This window comes from Peromyscus maniculatus, chromosome 2, assembly GCF_049852395.1.
Source record: "Peromyscus maniculatus bairdii isolate BWxNUB_F1_BW_parent chromosome 2, HU_Pman_BW_mat_3.1, whole genome shotgun sequence".
NCBI classification, from domain to species: domain Eukaryota; kingdom Metazoa; phylum Chordata; class Mammalia; order Rodentia; family Cricetidae; genus Peromyscus; species Peromyscus maniculatus.
Genome location: NC_134853.1, coordinates 26,758,649 through 26,774,907, shown reverse-complemented (window position 1 = coordinate 26,774,907; position 16,259 = coordinate 26,758,649). Strand labels below are relative to the sequence as shown.

General features: G+C 38.7%; 1 protein-coding gene across 1 annotated transcript in view; it reads left to right on the top strand.

Moving 5' to 3' along the window:
• The window catches only part of Pip4p2 (phosphatidylinositol-4,5-bisphosphate 4-phosphatase 2), a 61,890-nt gene extending 54,210 nt beyond the window's left edge, over positions 1 to 7,680 (top strand). The window contains exons 6-7 of the mRNA XM_006983275.4: positions 4,823 to 4,913; positions 6,147 to 7,680. Coding sequence (XP_006983337.1) covers positions 4,823 to 4,913; positions 6,147 to 6,290 — 235 coding nt within the window. The 3' untranslated portion in view covers positions 6,291 to 7,680. The remainder of the gene's footprint in view (positions 1 to 4,822; positions 4,914 to 6,146) is intronic.
• The last annotated feature ends 8,579 nt before the right edge of the window (positions 7,681 to 16,259 follow it).

The following is a 16,259-nucleotide window of genomic DNA, read 5'->3' as shown; positions in this document are numbered from 1 at the left end:
TATTCTAAAACCCTCACTGTGAAGATGAAACTCCAACCTGAGTTTCAGAAAGGAAGAAGCAATGTTCAAACCAGAGCACTTACCTTCCCCCTTTACCTCATCTGAAATGAAAAAGAATATTGGCATAAAAAAACAAACAAAAAAAGTTTTCATAACAATAGCCACACCACACTTTACACGTGTCCCTCATAAGACTAGCATTCCATAAAATGGTTTTGTAAACAGGGAAGTTTGTAATTTGAAGCATAATTAGATGCTTGGGAACACCAAATAGTCTCTCCTCTTGCAAAGTCACTGTGCACATTTTTAATGTACTTTTAAATAGCTATAACAAACATCCTCTTTGATGCATAGCTTAGCCAATAGGAAAGTTAAAAAGAATCACCGAGGTTCCACCAATGAAGATACAATGATAAGTGGGGCCATCCTGAGGCTTTAGTGTTCAGGTAAAGAGAAATGGACTTTGCCTTTTGGGAGATGGAAACATTGGAATACTGCTCCCTCCCAATAACCCTCTTAAAATATGTTCTCCCCAAATGTGTAGGTAATGAAAAACAGCCTGCCAGAACAGGAAGATGTGGAAAAGATAGCTTGTGTCAGCAGGCATCTTAATAGCAATATGGAAGTCAAAAGAGAGGGTTAAAATACAACAGTTGGGGGCTGGAGCGATGGCTCAGTGGTTAAGAGCTCTTCCAGAGGTCCTGATGTCAATTCCCAGCAACCAAATGGTAGCTCACAACCATCTCCAGTGGGACCTGATGCCCTCTTCTGGCATTAAAGTGCACATGCAGATAGAGCACTCAATCATAAAATAAATAAATAAATCTTTAAAAGAAAAAAGTGTTAAAATTAAAAAAAAAAAACAGTTGATCATGGAGTGAAAGTAAAAGGACAGAAGAAGATGTAACGATGAAACACTCACCAAAGGCAAATGCACACCAGGCAAATGCTAACGAATGCCGAAACATCCATGAGTTTAAACAGCAAGTCTTTCGTGCTTTTCTTCCTTTTAGTAACTGAGCTCTGTCCCATCCCCACCCCCAGCTGTACCCTCTCTTACAGTGGGACAGCTGTGTGCTTAGGTTGGGAACAGTGGAATCAACAGTGATGAGTACAGCTTCCTGGCACGCTCCTCAAACACAGAATTGATTGACTTGCTCTTCTCTTGCCTCTCCAGCTATCTGGACAGGTAACTGCAGCAGGAACCTTGCTACCAATTGAGTGGAGTCTGCCAGTGCCAGTTAATCACAGCATAGGGCCATTGGTCAGCTCTAGGCTGGGTACCTGCATCGGACTTTATGTGCAAGAGAAACAAACTCCCTTAAGTTACTCTAGTTGTACGCTTCCCTTGATGGTCTGGGTTTCTCTTTTATCACATGTACTAACTATGTAGTATAAAAATATCATCATGGCCACTTCATCAGAAACATAAATTTCATATTTGTATGCACCATATACTGCATATAGTACATATATAAATATATTATACTATAATGTCACAGTATGTAAAAATGGAAACTGGCGGTGATAATGACTATGTCCTTATGATTTAAGATACAAAGAAACACAAAATTTTAAGACTTTAAAAGATAAAGTATTTTTGTAATGGATAAGAAAGAACTTCCTAGATAAGGTACTTAAAGGAAGATTGGTAATTTTGAATATACATAATTGGGCTGGAGAGATGGTGCAGTGGTTAAGAACATGTATCAGTCCTGCCAAGGACCTGAGTTCAGTTCCTAGTTCCTACATTGGGTGGCTCATAACCAGCTGTTAACCTGCTCCAGGGGATCCAACTCATTTGGCCTCTGTAGACACCTGCACTCATGTACACAGGCACATACACCTACACATAATAAACCTTAATAAATATACATAATACCTACACATAATAAAAATAAATCTTGAAAAAGAATTGCCTTATATTACATTGACTTTCTTGATTTAAAAAAAACTATCAAAAGATGTTATAAGAGTGATGTGTTTTTAATCACAGTGTGAGATATATATAGCACATATATCCATACATTTATATGCCAGGAATGTTATCTATAAATACCATCTGGGAATCAGCACACAAATGACAGCCTGAGTTAAAGACATGAGCACATACTGAGTAGAAAAAGAATAGCCAACTATCAGTTGAAATGTTTCCCCAACTTTAAAAATCTGGGTTATATTTATTCAGTAAAATGTGTATTACTACAATAAAAACCCTTCTCAGCATGATAAATAAGAACAATACTAAATGTTACATGCTGGCAAGAATTTAGGTTGAATAATGGCATCTATCATACAATTTTGTGAAGACATAAATTTTATATTTATTAGGGTTAAAGGCATGTTTATGATATAACTCAACACTCTATTTTTAGGAACATGTTTGAGAAATTATTACACATATAAATGACATAAAATAGTGCTCAGTTCCCAGGTGGTTGTAGTGTACCCCTTTAACCCCAGTACTCAGGAGGCAGAGGTAGGTGGATCTCTGTGAGTTCAAGGCCAGCCTGGTCTACAGAGTGAGATCCAGGACAGCCAGGGCTTTAAACAGAGAAACCCAGTCTTGAAAAACCAAAACAAAAATAGTGCTCAGAGTAGTGGTATAATAAAAAAAAATTAAGAAAATGTTCCATTCATAAGATGAAAATTTATTATGACCTAGATAGTCTCATATCAATATAGATTTCCCTGTCAAGTCTTAAACAAATGAAAGGTCAGCTCCTAGACAAACAGTTAACACACACATCTGTAAAGGTTTCACAGACGCAGACAATCCTGGGTGCTGCATACGGCACCACATATGTACTAAATACTGAGAAGGTTTTCACTTGTGCAATGAGCAGTCTTTGGTCCTTGCTTCATCCCTATGGTGGGTTAGCACTTAGGCTGTGGAATAGCGGTGGTTTCTTCCTTAATTTAAATGATTAAAAAAGGCATGGATTTTCTATACAGGATTTACACAGGAAGGCTAGTGTAACTGAGTTATCCTCTTGGTTCACAGAATAGCTGCTCTCATTTCATTTCACTCAGTGTCTTTGACTTCTACAGTGGGCAGTTCTGATCACCTTAGTGGGTTTCTCATGCATGGTAAGTTAGAGACCACCACAGATTGCTATACAGGTAGTAATGAGAAAGAAGAATTAGCTGTGAGCTATAAGGCAGGAAACCAGATTTAAAACCAAAAACAGTGTGAGGCCAAGCAGAGCGTAAAGGCATTGGACCGTACATGTCCCAGCAATTGCAGACAGCCCTCTGCACAATGGAGTGTCAGTTGTCCCCAGGGCACCCAGATGTTTGTGTTAATGTTTAGTTCAGGAAAATTGGTGGTACATAAATTGCAGCAAAATTTGTTAACTTCTAGGAAGATTTGGGTACTGAAGGAAATTATTATGCCAAATTAACCTCTTTAGAGAAGCATGTTTATAAATTATGTCTAACAAGTGGCCCGGTCCTCTCTTTCACTCATTCAGAACAATCATTGATTACACATGGTCTCGACACTGTCATTCACTGACGGTGCCTTCTTATGGTATGTGTTAATAAATACATGCACATTAGCGAACACTGCCCACTGGGCTTGGGTCACTTGCTCTCTCTATGCTTGCATCACTTTGAAAATTACCAAAGTTAGGAGTGGAGGCAGGTAAATATTATCGAATTTGGATTTCACTGGAGAAGCATAGTCACAGTGTATGCTTTGATGAATTTTCTACAGGCTTTTCGACATTGTTGAGACACCTTAAAAATTTAGCCGGGCGTTGGTGGCGCACGCCTTTAATCCCAGCACTCGGGAGGCAGAGGCAGGCGGATCTTTGTGAGTTCGAGGCCAGCCTGGGCTACCAAGTGAGTTCCAGGAAAGGCGCAAAGCTACACAGAGAAACCCTGTCTCGAAAAACCAAAAAAAAAAAAAAAAAAAAATTTAACCCCTACGATGTCATAATTCTAATTCTAAAAAACATAAGACAATGATGAAAATAAGCACAATGCTTTTAAGTGACGGTCAGTTGCCAGGATTTATAATGATGAAAACACTTAGGTGTAAGCGAGCGTGGGAGGTGGTTGATTCCGCTGCTTACATATTAGAACTCTGTTTTGAGAATGCTTGATAACAGGAAAGCGTTCGTGCTGCCTGTGGGTCAGTATAAAGACGGGCAGGAAGAGAGTATGCTAGGACACTGGGAGATGGTTTTATGGCAGCAGAATTACACATTCTTCCCCTTTTCATTCATGTCCCTATTGTCCACATTTTCTGCACTAAATATAAACCATAAGCAAGCCAAATGTTACTTTAAAGCCAGTATTTATTCACCATTCTGGAAAAGACCTTTGGATGTGGACATTCATGATCAAGAACCACGGTGATTTATTGTTGTTATTTATTTATTTATTTGTTTTGTTGTTATTTATTTGTTTGTTTATATATTTATTTATAGATGGGTATTGTCAGTGAGCAAGGAAGGCACCATATACCTTTGTCACTTGTTACAAATGTCATTTTATACACACTCTCTGTCACTTTCAAGAAACAAATGAAGCCAGTAAGTTAGTGAAGCCAGACATAAGAATTCAAGAAGATTGCCGGGCGGTGGTGGCGCACGCCTTTAATCCCAGCACTCGGGAGGCAGAGCCAGGCGGATCTCCGTGAGTTCGAGGCCAGCCTGGGCTACCAAGTGAGTTCCAGGAAAAGGCGCAAAGCTACACAGAGAAACCCTGTCTCGAAAAACCAAAAAAAAAAAAAAAAAAAAAAAAGAATTCAAGAAGATGTGATGGAAAATCTTGGCGTGATATTTCATATGTCCCTTTGGTCTGTTCTTTACAGCTCTTCAGTAGGTAGTGCACTTCCCCGGAGACGCTGCTGTGCCTATGTGACCATCGGGATGATATGTATTTTCGTTGGAGTTGGATTAACTGTGAGTACTGCCTTTGTTTGTTTCTTTGTTCTGATACAGGCTTCCATGTAGCAGAGACTGGCCTTCAAGCTCAGGATCCCAAGTGCTGGGAGGATAGGTGTACTGGGATTACAGGTGTACCCTGCCAGGCCAAAAGACTCAACACAACTATTAGAATTCTTTCTGTAGCTTTATCAACTTTAATCTGTCGTGAGACTTGGGACAGCCATCAGAGATCCCCAAGATGGTGGCCACTCAGCATGACAGGCTCTAGAGCTTCTGAAGGACTATGGTCAATCAGATAGGCAATTCTTGAGTAGAGACCAGTAGAGGGTTTCAGATTCTCTGGAAGTGGGGTTATAGATGGTTGTGAGCCCTGATGTGGGTGCTGGGAATCCAGTCTAGGTCCTCTGGATGAGCAATTAGTGCTCCTAACCTCAGAACGATCTCTCCAGCCCCATTTTAAAAGATTTCATGACATTATATTAATTATATAAATCAAGATTTCATTGTTGATGAATTATTCCTAATGGAATCTGCCTACCCAAAGAAAGCTATGTTTGTGCCCCTCTGAAAGTCTTTAGCACTGAGAAATTCATTTGCCAAGAGCCCTCTTACTTTTGTTGAGTGGGCAGAACCAACTTTGCATGGTCATGGAGTATCTTATATCCAAAACGACACTTGTTTTCATTTACCGAGATCTGAAAAATCGTTCTCTTTATCCATGCCAAGTAGAGATTTACGTTTGCTATGAGGCTAGGTTAGTTTCAGAGAGACTGAAGTTGAGCAATTGGCATGGAGATTACATCAGTAGAAAGGAGTGGAGTTGATCTGTTTTGCTTTCCATGCTCTGTGTTTTTTGGTCAATACACCTGGTCCCATGTTATTAGTAATGCTCTACGGTGCCATATGAGAGTAAATATTTACATGGATTAAATACCTTACAGAGATAACATCACATGAATTTTCTTCTTCACTTTTTTGATACCGAGTCCTGAGATTTATAGGCATTCACCACCATATCTGACAGTGTGCTTTTTTTTTATTTACTTCATAAAATTAGTAGTTAATACAAGTAGCATTGTTGTCTGTCAGTTAATCAAGAGCTACACATAGTCTTAGAGGGACTTATTGGCTTTAGTTTGGGGACATGTTTCATGTAATCACAAACAGGGAGGGCCAACACAAATTTTCTCAGCAGACATTTTCTTAAAGTTTCTAATCTCTTGTTTTTGTATTATTTTTTTGTTTCAGGTTGGCACTCAAGATTTTTCAAGGAGATTTCATGCAACCTACGTATCTTGGGCAGTTGCTTACCTCTTAGGTTTGATTTGCCTTATCCGAGCTTGTTACTGGGGTGCAATAAGAGTCAGTTATCCAGAACACAGTTTTGCTTAAATCTGCCCCTGAATCCTTGACGCAAGTGAGAGTGTCCAGTAGTTCTTGATAAGCTCTTTTGGACACCTTCAAATCATGTATCCTAGTGGATTCCATTCTGCTTTGTATAATAGTTTCAAGACTTTGTGAGTCTTTTCTGAACAGATACTCACTACAGTACATTATATGCAAGTTCACTTTGCTGCTAGGTTATCAGACTTGGAAAAATTAAGTGTGTCTTTGTTCTTTTAAATCAATTAAAATTATTTTTGGATTTGTCAACACATGTTACATCTAATATCAGTCTTTTATTATGTTTAAACCATTTATTCCATTACTCCTGTGACTATTCCCAAGAAGTGTTTATAAATGTTTCTACACTAGGTTCACATTTATACTTACATTTTCAACAGAATTGCTTGCTTTAAAAATCTAAGCAATATGCATTTTTGCTTGAACTGCTTACTGTAATTTTAACCTAAGATTATAGTTACCTTATTCAGGAAAAAAAATTGAGTGTACTTTCAAAAACTTGACATTCTTGTCAGAGAAACATTTCTAGATATTATATGCTTGTTTTTTTTTGTTGTTGTTGTTGTTTATAGAAAGATACAATATTTTGGTAGTAAATTAAAATACTTAGGATGGACATACTTGTTCACAGTTGGATATGTTGGATAAATGTCTTTTCTCTAAGATTACAGAACTTTTTGCCTTTCATTTTTTGTCTTTTTATTTAGCATTTACAAAAGTCTAGTCTGGGTTTATGGAATGTAATGTTAATCTGCTGGATGTATTCCTTTATAGACTGGAGGAAGTATTTAAGAAAACATATTTTATAATACTTCATCATCTCATCAAAGATATATTTACACTGGGTTGCACTTCCTTTCTTTAGATCATGGCAAAACTTTCTTTTTGAGGTCCTTGTGCACCCGTTTCTCTGTGAAGAGAACCTATGGCATTTTATATTAGCTGAAATGTTAGAATTAGAGATTCTCTTACCATTTCTCAGCTGACCAGATAATGATTCAACTTATTCAAGAAAATGGATCAGAGATAAAGAGCTTCATGGTTTCCTAAAACTTTGCTTGAGATTCATGGAATCAGCTCCTACACTGCCCATTTTTGCAGTTTCGAAGGAATTATTTGAGAATTAATGGTCTAAACTCTTTCAAATTGTAAAATTAGACAATGAGATGACCTGAGTAAATTAGTAGGTGATTCCAAAGAACAAGACTGGTATTTTAAATTATTTATGTTCCTGATTAATATAAAAATGTACTTACCATGGAGTTTGGAAGGAAATTACAAGTAAACCTCAGAGAAAATGATAAATGTATAAATGCAGTAGCTCAGGATTATATGTATCTTTAAAAATACACTAATAAAGATTATTATTCAAAAGTTACTTTGTCCTATTTCATCTTAAAAAATAAGATTTAGTTTCTAAAATTTACTTTGAGATCTTGCTCTGATATATTCATCTTAAAAAAGACATAACATTTACAATGTTAATTTATCATTGTTGTGCTATTTTCATAACTATGTTTTTCAAAAGTCATTTTGCATGCCATGGCGTTGGTAGCATACTTGACATGGAGTATCAGATAATCGACTTTGTACCGTCTCAATGACAGTCGTTTGTAGTAGTGCAGGATGTTGATTGTCAACCCATTCTTCCCCTATTGGTTTGAAATCTCATATTGTGTTAGATGCTATTGGACAATATCCTTCTGAATATGACTCTGGGAGATGTGTGACAGCTTGTTCACATGTTCATCCCCATTGAGATCTCTTCTTGGTACACATGGACTGTGTCTGAATGGAAGGATGAATGTGCACTGGGATAAGTGACTGGGCTATTTTTAGTCCTTATGTACACTCAGTCAGTACATGTGCACGAGGGATAAGTGACTGTGTTATTTTTAGTTCTTATTGTACACTTGGTCAGTACATGTGCATGAGGGATAAGTGACTGTGGTATTTTTAGTCCTTATGTACACTCAGTCAGTATATGTGCATGACAGATAAGTGACTGCATTATTTTTAGTTCTTATGTACACTTGGTCAGTACTTAGTGTTTTGAGCTAGAATATTTCGGTAGATATTATAATGTTAGGTTAAAGAAAAAAATCCAAATATTACCTAGAAGCAAACTATGTAAAAGATTGGCAGTAGTAAGTGATTGAAACCAAGACCAACACTTCAAGAACTAGTGTATGAAAAAAGTAAAATTTATAAATAAAAGCAAAAAGACAAATTGGTAAAGATATGTTCAAGATAGTTGGACCAGTCTCTGAAATATGGGAAGGATCTAAAGGCAGGAAGAAGCAAGTTACAAGAGGAGAAATAAAGCCAAGCATGATGGCACCCACCTTTAATCCCAGCCCTTGGGAAACAAAGGCACAGACTCTGAGTTTGATGCCAGCCTGGTCTACACAGCAAATCCAGGCCAGCCAGGGTTTCATGGTGAGAACCTGCTTTAAAGGAAAGAAAGAAAGAAAGAAAAAAGAAAGGAAGGAAGGAAGGAAGAGAGAGAGAGAGAGAGAGAGAGAGAGAGAGAGAGAGAGAAAGAAAGAAAGAAAGAAAACTATGAATTAATATTAATATCTTTTAAAAAATTCATTTCTTTTTTTAAGATTAATTTTTTTATCTTTAACTGTGTGAGTCTGTGTGTGCACATGCATGCAGGTACCTGTGGAGGACAGGGTCGTGTGTGTGTGTGTGTGTGTGTGTGTGTGTGTGTACATGCACACAGGCTCCTGTGGAGGGCAGGGTTATCAGATGCCCTGGAGCTGGAGTTGCAGGCAATTGTGAGCTGCCAGACCTGGGTGTGAGAAATCAAACTCAGCTGTCCTGTCAGCACTTGTGAGCTCTTAACCACTGAGCCATCTCTCCAGCCCAACAGGCATGCTTGTTTCTAGTCAAGAATGTAGACTAAACCAAGAGATTGTATTTTTTCCATTAACTGATAATGAAAAGAGCAGTAATATCCCAAGAATTTTTAGAATATGAGAATCTCAATCCCCCCCCCCCCGCTCCCCAAATTCTTTGGCATTGTAATTCTAAGAATTTATACCAATGGTGCTAATATTAGAGCAAATGTGTATATGGATGATGCTTATCACATTTCTGTTGGTAAATATTAAAAAGAGGAAATAGTTGTTTTTCAAAAGAATGGGTTATGGCCAACCAATTACAGCACATTTAACTTGTAAATAAAAATCCACCACTGAAAACACGCAAGAGCCTGGCAGTGGGGCACACAGCTCTAATCTGAGCACTCAGGAGGCAGGGTTAGGTGGATCTCTGTCAACTCGATGCCAGCCTGGTCTACAAAGAGTTCCAGGAGAGTCAGGACAACAAAGAGAAACTTGAAAACCCATATAAATAAAATAATCAAATAAATGAATAAAAACATGAAAGAGATGAAGTTTATCAGTCACAAAGTAATGCCTGCATTTTGATCCATCGGGGAAAAGTATGTGTCTGTACTCCAAATACCAAGGAAAAAAGAACAAAATGTTACCTCTGGATGGCAAGAGAAAAAGGATTTAAACACTTTCTAACTACATTAATAGCTGGAAACTTCAAACTTTGCTCTTGAAAAATTAAGTATGGTATGATCACACCAATATTTCTTATATTTTCATTTAGATTTGTATACATATTAAAGCTTAGTCTTAAATAAATTACAACAAGTTTGCTGTCGATCCTAAATTTTGAAGCTTTATATCCTGTATTATCACTTCTTTTGTGTGCATGCAGCTCACTTCTCAGTGCCCAGTGAGTCCTGGACTAACGTGTTTTCTCAAAGACCTTGTCAGTGTGACTAACCAGAGCACAAAGAACTTGTTCGCCCCCTGCTGCCCAAAGTGCTAAAAATTCCGTGTTTTTTTTTTAATATGTTATTTTTTTTTATTTTACAATACTATTCAGTTCTACATAATAGCCACAGATTCCCTTGTTCTCTCCCTTTCTGCCCCCCTCCCCTTCCCCCCAGCCCACCCCCCATTCCCACCTCCTCCAGATCAAGGTCTCCCCTGAGGACTGGGATCGACCTGATAGACTCAGTCCAGGCAGGTCCAGTCCCCTCCTCCCAGATTGAGCCAAGCGTCCCTGCATAAGTCCCAGGTTTCAAACAGCTAACTCATGCAACGAGCCCAGGACCTGGTACCACTGCCTAGATGCCTCCCAAACAGATCAAGGCAATCGACTGTCTCACCTATTCAGAGGGCCTGATCCAGTTGGGGCCCCCTCAGCCTTTGGTTCATAGTTCATGTGTTTCCATTCATTTGGTTATTTGTCCCTGTGCTTTATCCAACCTTGGTTTCAACAATTCTCGCTCATATAAACCCTCCTCTTTCTCACTAATTAGACTCCCAGCACTCCACCCAGGGCCGCTGCTGTGGATGTCTGCATCCAGATTCCTCAGTCCTTGGATGGGTTTATGGCACAACTGTTAGGGTGTTTGGCCATCCCATCACCAGAGTAGGTCAGTCCTGGCTGTCTCTCGACCATTGCCAGCAGTCTTTTGTGGGGGTATCTTTGTGGATTTCTGTGGGCTTCTTTAGCTCTTTGTTTCTTCCTTTTCTCATGTGGTCTTCATTTACCATGGTCTCCTATTCCTTGTTCTCCCTCTCTTTTTTTGATCCAGGTAGGATCTCCCGCTCTCTTTCCCTCGACCCTCACCCTTCATTGCTCCCACTCATGTCCAGGCTGTTCATGTAGATCTCATCCATTTCTCCGTGTCTTTCTTGGGGTCCTGTTTTCCAGGTAGCCTCACTGGTGATGTGAGTAGCAGTCCAGTCATCCTTGTTCCACATCTAGCATCCTCCTATGAGTGAGTACATACCATATTTGTCTTTCTGAGTCTGGGTTACCTCACTCAGGATGATTTTTTCTAAATCCATCCATTTGCCTGCAAACCTCATGATGTCATTGTTTTTCTCTGCTGAGTAGTATTCCATTGTGTATATGTGCCACAATTTATTTATCCATTCTTCAGTTGAAGGGCATCTAGGTTGTTTCCAGGTTTGGGCTATTACAAACAATGTTGATATGAACATAGCTGAGCAAGTGCTCTTGTGGTATGATTGAGCATTTCTTGGGTATATGCCCAGGAGTGGTATAGCTGGATCTTGGGGGAGATTGATTCCCAATTTTCTAAGAAAGCACCATATTGATTTCCAAAGTGGTTGTATAAGCTTGCATTCCCACCAGCAGTGGAGGAGAGTTCCCCTACTTCCACATCCTCTCCAGCATAAAGTGTCTTCAGTGTTTTTGATCTTAGCCATTCTGACAGGCGTAAAGTGGTATCTCAGAGTTGTTTTGATTTGCATTTCCCTGATGATTAGGGATGTTGAGCAATTCCTTAAATGTCTGGAAAGAATAATACTCAACTTCATATGGAAAAACAAAAAACCCAGAATAGCCAAAAGAATCCTGTACAATAAAACAACCTCTGGAGGCATCACAATCCCTGACTTCAAGCTCTACTATAGAGCTACAGTAATAAAAACAGCTTGTTATTGGCATAAAAACCGACATGTGGACCAATGGAATCGAATTGAAGACCCTGACATTAACCCACACACCTATGAACATATAATTTTTGACAAAGAAGCCAAAAGGGTACAATGGAAAAAAGAAAACATCTTCAACAAATGGTGCTGGCATAACTGGATATCAACGTGTAGAAGGCTACAAATAGATCCATATCTGTCATCGTGCACAAAACTTAAGTCCAAGTGGATCAAGAACCTCAACATAAATCCAGCTACTCTGAACCTGCTAGAAGAGAAAGTAGGAAGGAGTCTTGAACACATTGGCATAGGAGATCACTTCCTAAATATAACACCAGTAGCACAGACACTGAGAGAATCAATCAATCAATGGGACCTCTTGAAACTAAGAAGCTTTTGTAGAGCAAAGGATACAGTCAACAAGGCAAATTGACAGCCTATAGAATGGGAAAAGATCTTCACTAACCCCACATCTGACAGGACTGATATCCAGAATATATAAGGAACTCAAGAAATTAGACATCAAAACGACCAACAGTCCAAATAAGAAATGGGCTATAGAACTAAACAGAGAATTCTCAACAAAGGAAACTAAAATGGCTGAAAATTCCGTGTTTTTAGAGGGAGAAAATGAACCTGTGATCAGATACTTTCTTTTAAAAAGTATTTTGTTATTGCTGTATGGTGTGTGTGTGTGTGTGTGTGTGTGTGTGTGTGTGTGTGTGTGTGTGTGTGTGTGCATTATTTCATGTGCCATGATGTATGTGGTAGGTTATGGAAACTTTTGGAAGCTGATTCTTGCCTTCATTATTCTGTGGATCGGCTCAGGTGGTCTGGTTTGTGCAGCCAACTTTTCTCCCCGCCGAGCCATCTCACCAGTCCTGGTTAGGTATTTTTGACCATCTTTTGTGAATATCCCTGTTATTTTAGAATAAAGAAATCTATCTTACTTCCGAGGAGGGAATAGGGGGTGGTTTATGGGAGTGGGGTGGGGAGCCTGGGAGGTTGGGGGAGGGAAGAGAGGGAGATCTGTGGTTGGTGTGTAAATTGAATAAAAAATTTCTTAATAAAAATATACATCAAATGACAAAAATAAAAAAATTTATATTTATAAAAAAAAGGTATAAAAGATTCTAATAATGATGTGGGCCAGGTACTGTGCTAGAGTTTCAAAACATGTTGTGTACTTACAGGTGCCTAGGAGGGGACTATGCTTCTGTTCTACAGAGAACATGGACATGCTCTCCCAGAGTCAAACAATCTGCATTCAAAACAGTCATTGCTAGGTCATTCTGGTATGTTTTTAGATTACTCCGTTTAAAATACTGTACACCAGATTGAACCCCCCCTCCCAATTTCCTGATATGGAAAAACTTCTAATTGTATTTGAGTAACTAATATAATTCTTTAGTTTTGGCATGGCTGTATTTGGTTGCCTATGCCATTGTGAAATGCTATGGCCATTTTCATGTTCAGAATCCACATAATTGCTATAAAGCCAACATTTTCAGCTACTGTGTGTATGCTCTGGCGTATGCACATAGGTATATATGTAACAAGCAATGAAGTAAGCCCTAGTGTTGAGTGTTATATATGTGTATATGTATGTATACATACATTAACTGTCCGTCATACACATGTGATTCTGAAGAGGTTGAGTTGTTGAAGGCCACTAAGTGATAGTCCTGGCTGGCATCAGTTGGTCTGCTTTCAAAGCTCATCTGTCTTCTACTGTATGAGATTTTTTTGGAGGGGGATGGTTTGAGACTGGGTTTCTCTGCATAGCCCTAGCTGTCCTGGATCTCACTTGGTAGACCAGGCTGGCCTCAAACTCCTGCTCTGCCTCTCGAGTGCTGGGATTAACGATGTGTGCCACCACTGCCCAGCTACTGTATGGGATTTTACTGTGCCTCACTTTGTAGTTAATGACTTTTGGGCTTTATGTCCCTTTTTATCAAAATTAATAGGAGTGTTTAATGAAAGTAGTTATCCCAAAATAATAGTTCAAAAATCTATGAATTTGAAATATACAACTGAATCAATATCAATTTATTTTATATATTTTCATTTCAATAACTAACATAATAGGAAGAGTGAGTAGGAATATTATTAAATGAGAAAACTGACATGAGTTGAGCCTTAAATAACTTAGTTTTATTCTTGTAATGCTAATTAAAATGGTTACATAATAGTTTGTAAAAGGTTTTCAATTCATTTTACATGCTGACTCATAAATTTACATTTTATGCTCTTTGTTTTGCTAAATGTGCATGGCTTGAAGTGAAATACTTTAGAAAAAGTGAAAAAACAAAACCAAACCAAGTCTACTTCTTTTGAAGGTTGCCTCTCAGTAATGTGTCAGGTATGTCTGAAGACCTGTGAAGGACATACAGCTTGCCCCTGGCAGGTGAGGGGTTTCATCTGCTGGAGCCCTGGTTTTGTCAAGAGTTGCCTGAAGTAGCTTTCTAACAGGATTTGCTTATGTTGAGTTTTTGAATATTCCAAGTGGTCTATTCCTGTTTGTGTGTTTGGATTTAAACTGTAAAAAGGAGTTGGAAGTCTTGGTGGTTAAGATCCTTAACTGTTTTGTTTTGTTTTTTGAGATATACTTTCTCTGGGTAAACAGCCCTGGCTGTCCTGGATCTCACTCTGTAGACCAGGTTGGCTTCAAATTCATAGATATCCACCTGCCTCTGCCTCCTGAGTGCTGGGATTAAAGGTGTGCATCACAATGCCAGGCAAGCATTAACTCTTATAAAGTTCTGGAGTTCCATTTCCAGCACTCACCCACATTTTGCAACTCATAAGCACCTGTAGTTACGGCTAGCAGAGATCCAGCACCCTATTCTGCCCTCTGAGGACACCCACATGCTTGTGTGTACATGCATGTGCTAGTGAACACACACACACACACACACACACACACACACACACACACACACATTTTAAAAAATCTTAAAACTATTCAAAGTTTCCTAGTGTATCAATAACATTTTCTTAAAACCTTGGGATGTCTGGTATTTCCATATACCTTTGGCTTTAGATATTGCACATTTGAGCAAGCTTTTCAGACTTTTCAGACTTTTGTAACAGGACGTGTGTGGAGAACTCCTTAGTCTGGGTAAGGCTTTTCTTCTGGTTTCTTCAATCATACCCGCTTTACTCATTACATGTAGCTTCCTCTCTGCTTACCACTTGCCATCCACCACAAGTCTCTCTTCACATCTTCATTATCAATGGAGATTTCAGAATGTGTTTTTCAATCTTATCACATGGCACCATGTTAAATGTGAATCATCTAACAGTACTGTAGTCTAGATCAGTGCCTCTTAGACTTTTGCCATTCATGAATCCTTTTCTCCTGAGAAGTTTTCATGACACTAAGTATATACGCATATAAAATAGTCATGCAAATAAAACATTTACTGACAATAAAACATGTAGAATTTGATTTTGGCACACATAAAAATTTACCATTCATTAATGATGAAAGCAAATTTATATACTAAATGGGATACATGTGATTATTTTTACATAAAAAATTAAAACTTGAATATTTGACAACGCATGGCACAGAACACCCTCAATATTTTAAGAGTTGAGTTTAGAGTCATTTTAAAAATGGTCAATTTTATTCTAATATAAAGACAAAATGTTGATTTGTATGTCTGTAGTATGCATGTGTACAGGTGTGTGCACCTATGACACACAGGATAGAGAAGAGTGTCAAGTGTCTTGCTCTTTCATTCCCCACCTTATCCCTTTGAGACAGGGTCTCTCACTGAACATGGAATTTGTATTGTTTGGCTGAGTCAGCAAGGGCTAGCAGTCTCCGACTCCCTCATAACCCTGTGCAGGAGTTAAAGGAGCCCTCGGCAACTCCTGGCTTCTATGTGACTCCGAAGGATCTAAAATTAGGCCCTCATGTTTACAAAACAAGTGCTTTTATCCACTAAGTCACCTCCCCAGCCTGTGAATAATCTATGAGACTCATTTCAGCAACTCAAAACTGAAAATCAAATATTATAATGTGATATAATTAAAAATATGAATTCGATACATGCTGAGGAATGGAGCTAGGGAAATATTAAAGGTCCATGTTTTATGCAGCCTAACCATGGTTTACATAGAGCAGAAAACTTTAGTATTACTTTTATGTGTATGTTTTGTGTAAGTTTGTGCATCTGAGTGCCAGGGCTTGGCAAGACCTGAGTGTCAGATATGAATCTGAAGTTACAGGCAGTTGTGAATCACCTGCTGTAGGTGATGGGTGATGGGAACTGAGCCCAGGTCCTCTGCAAGGGCAGTTGGTGTTAACTGCTGAACCATCTCTCCAGTCCCCCAGAGCAGGGAACTTTTCCATACAGTAAAAGAACTACAATTCGAAGCATACACAACAGTCTTGTTCATTGACATGTGGCTTGAGGGCATGAAGGGTGCACATACTGTGTGTTCAGAACTC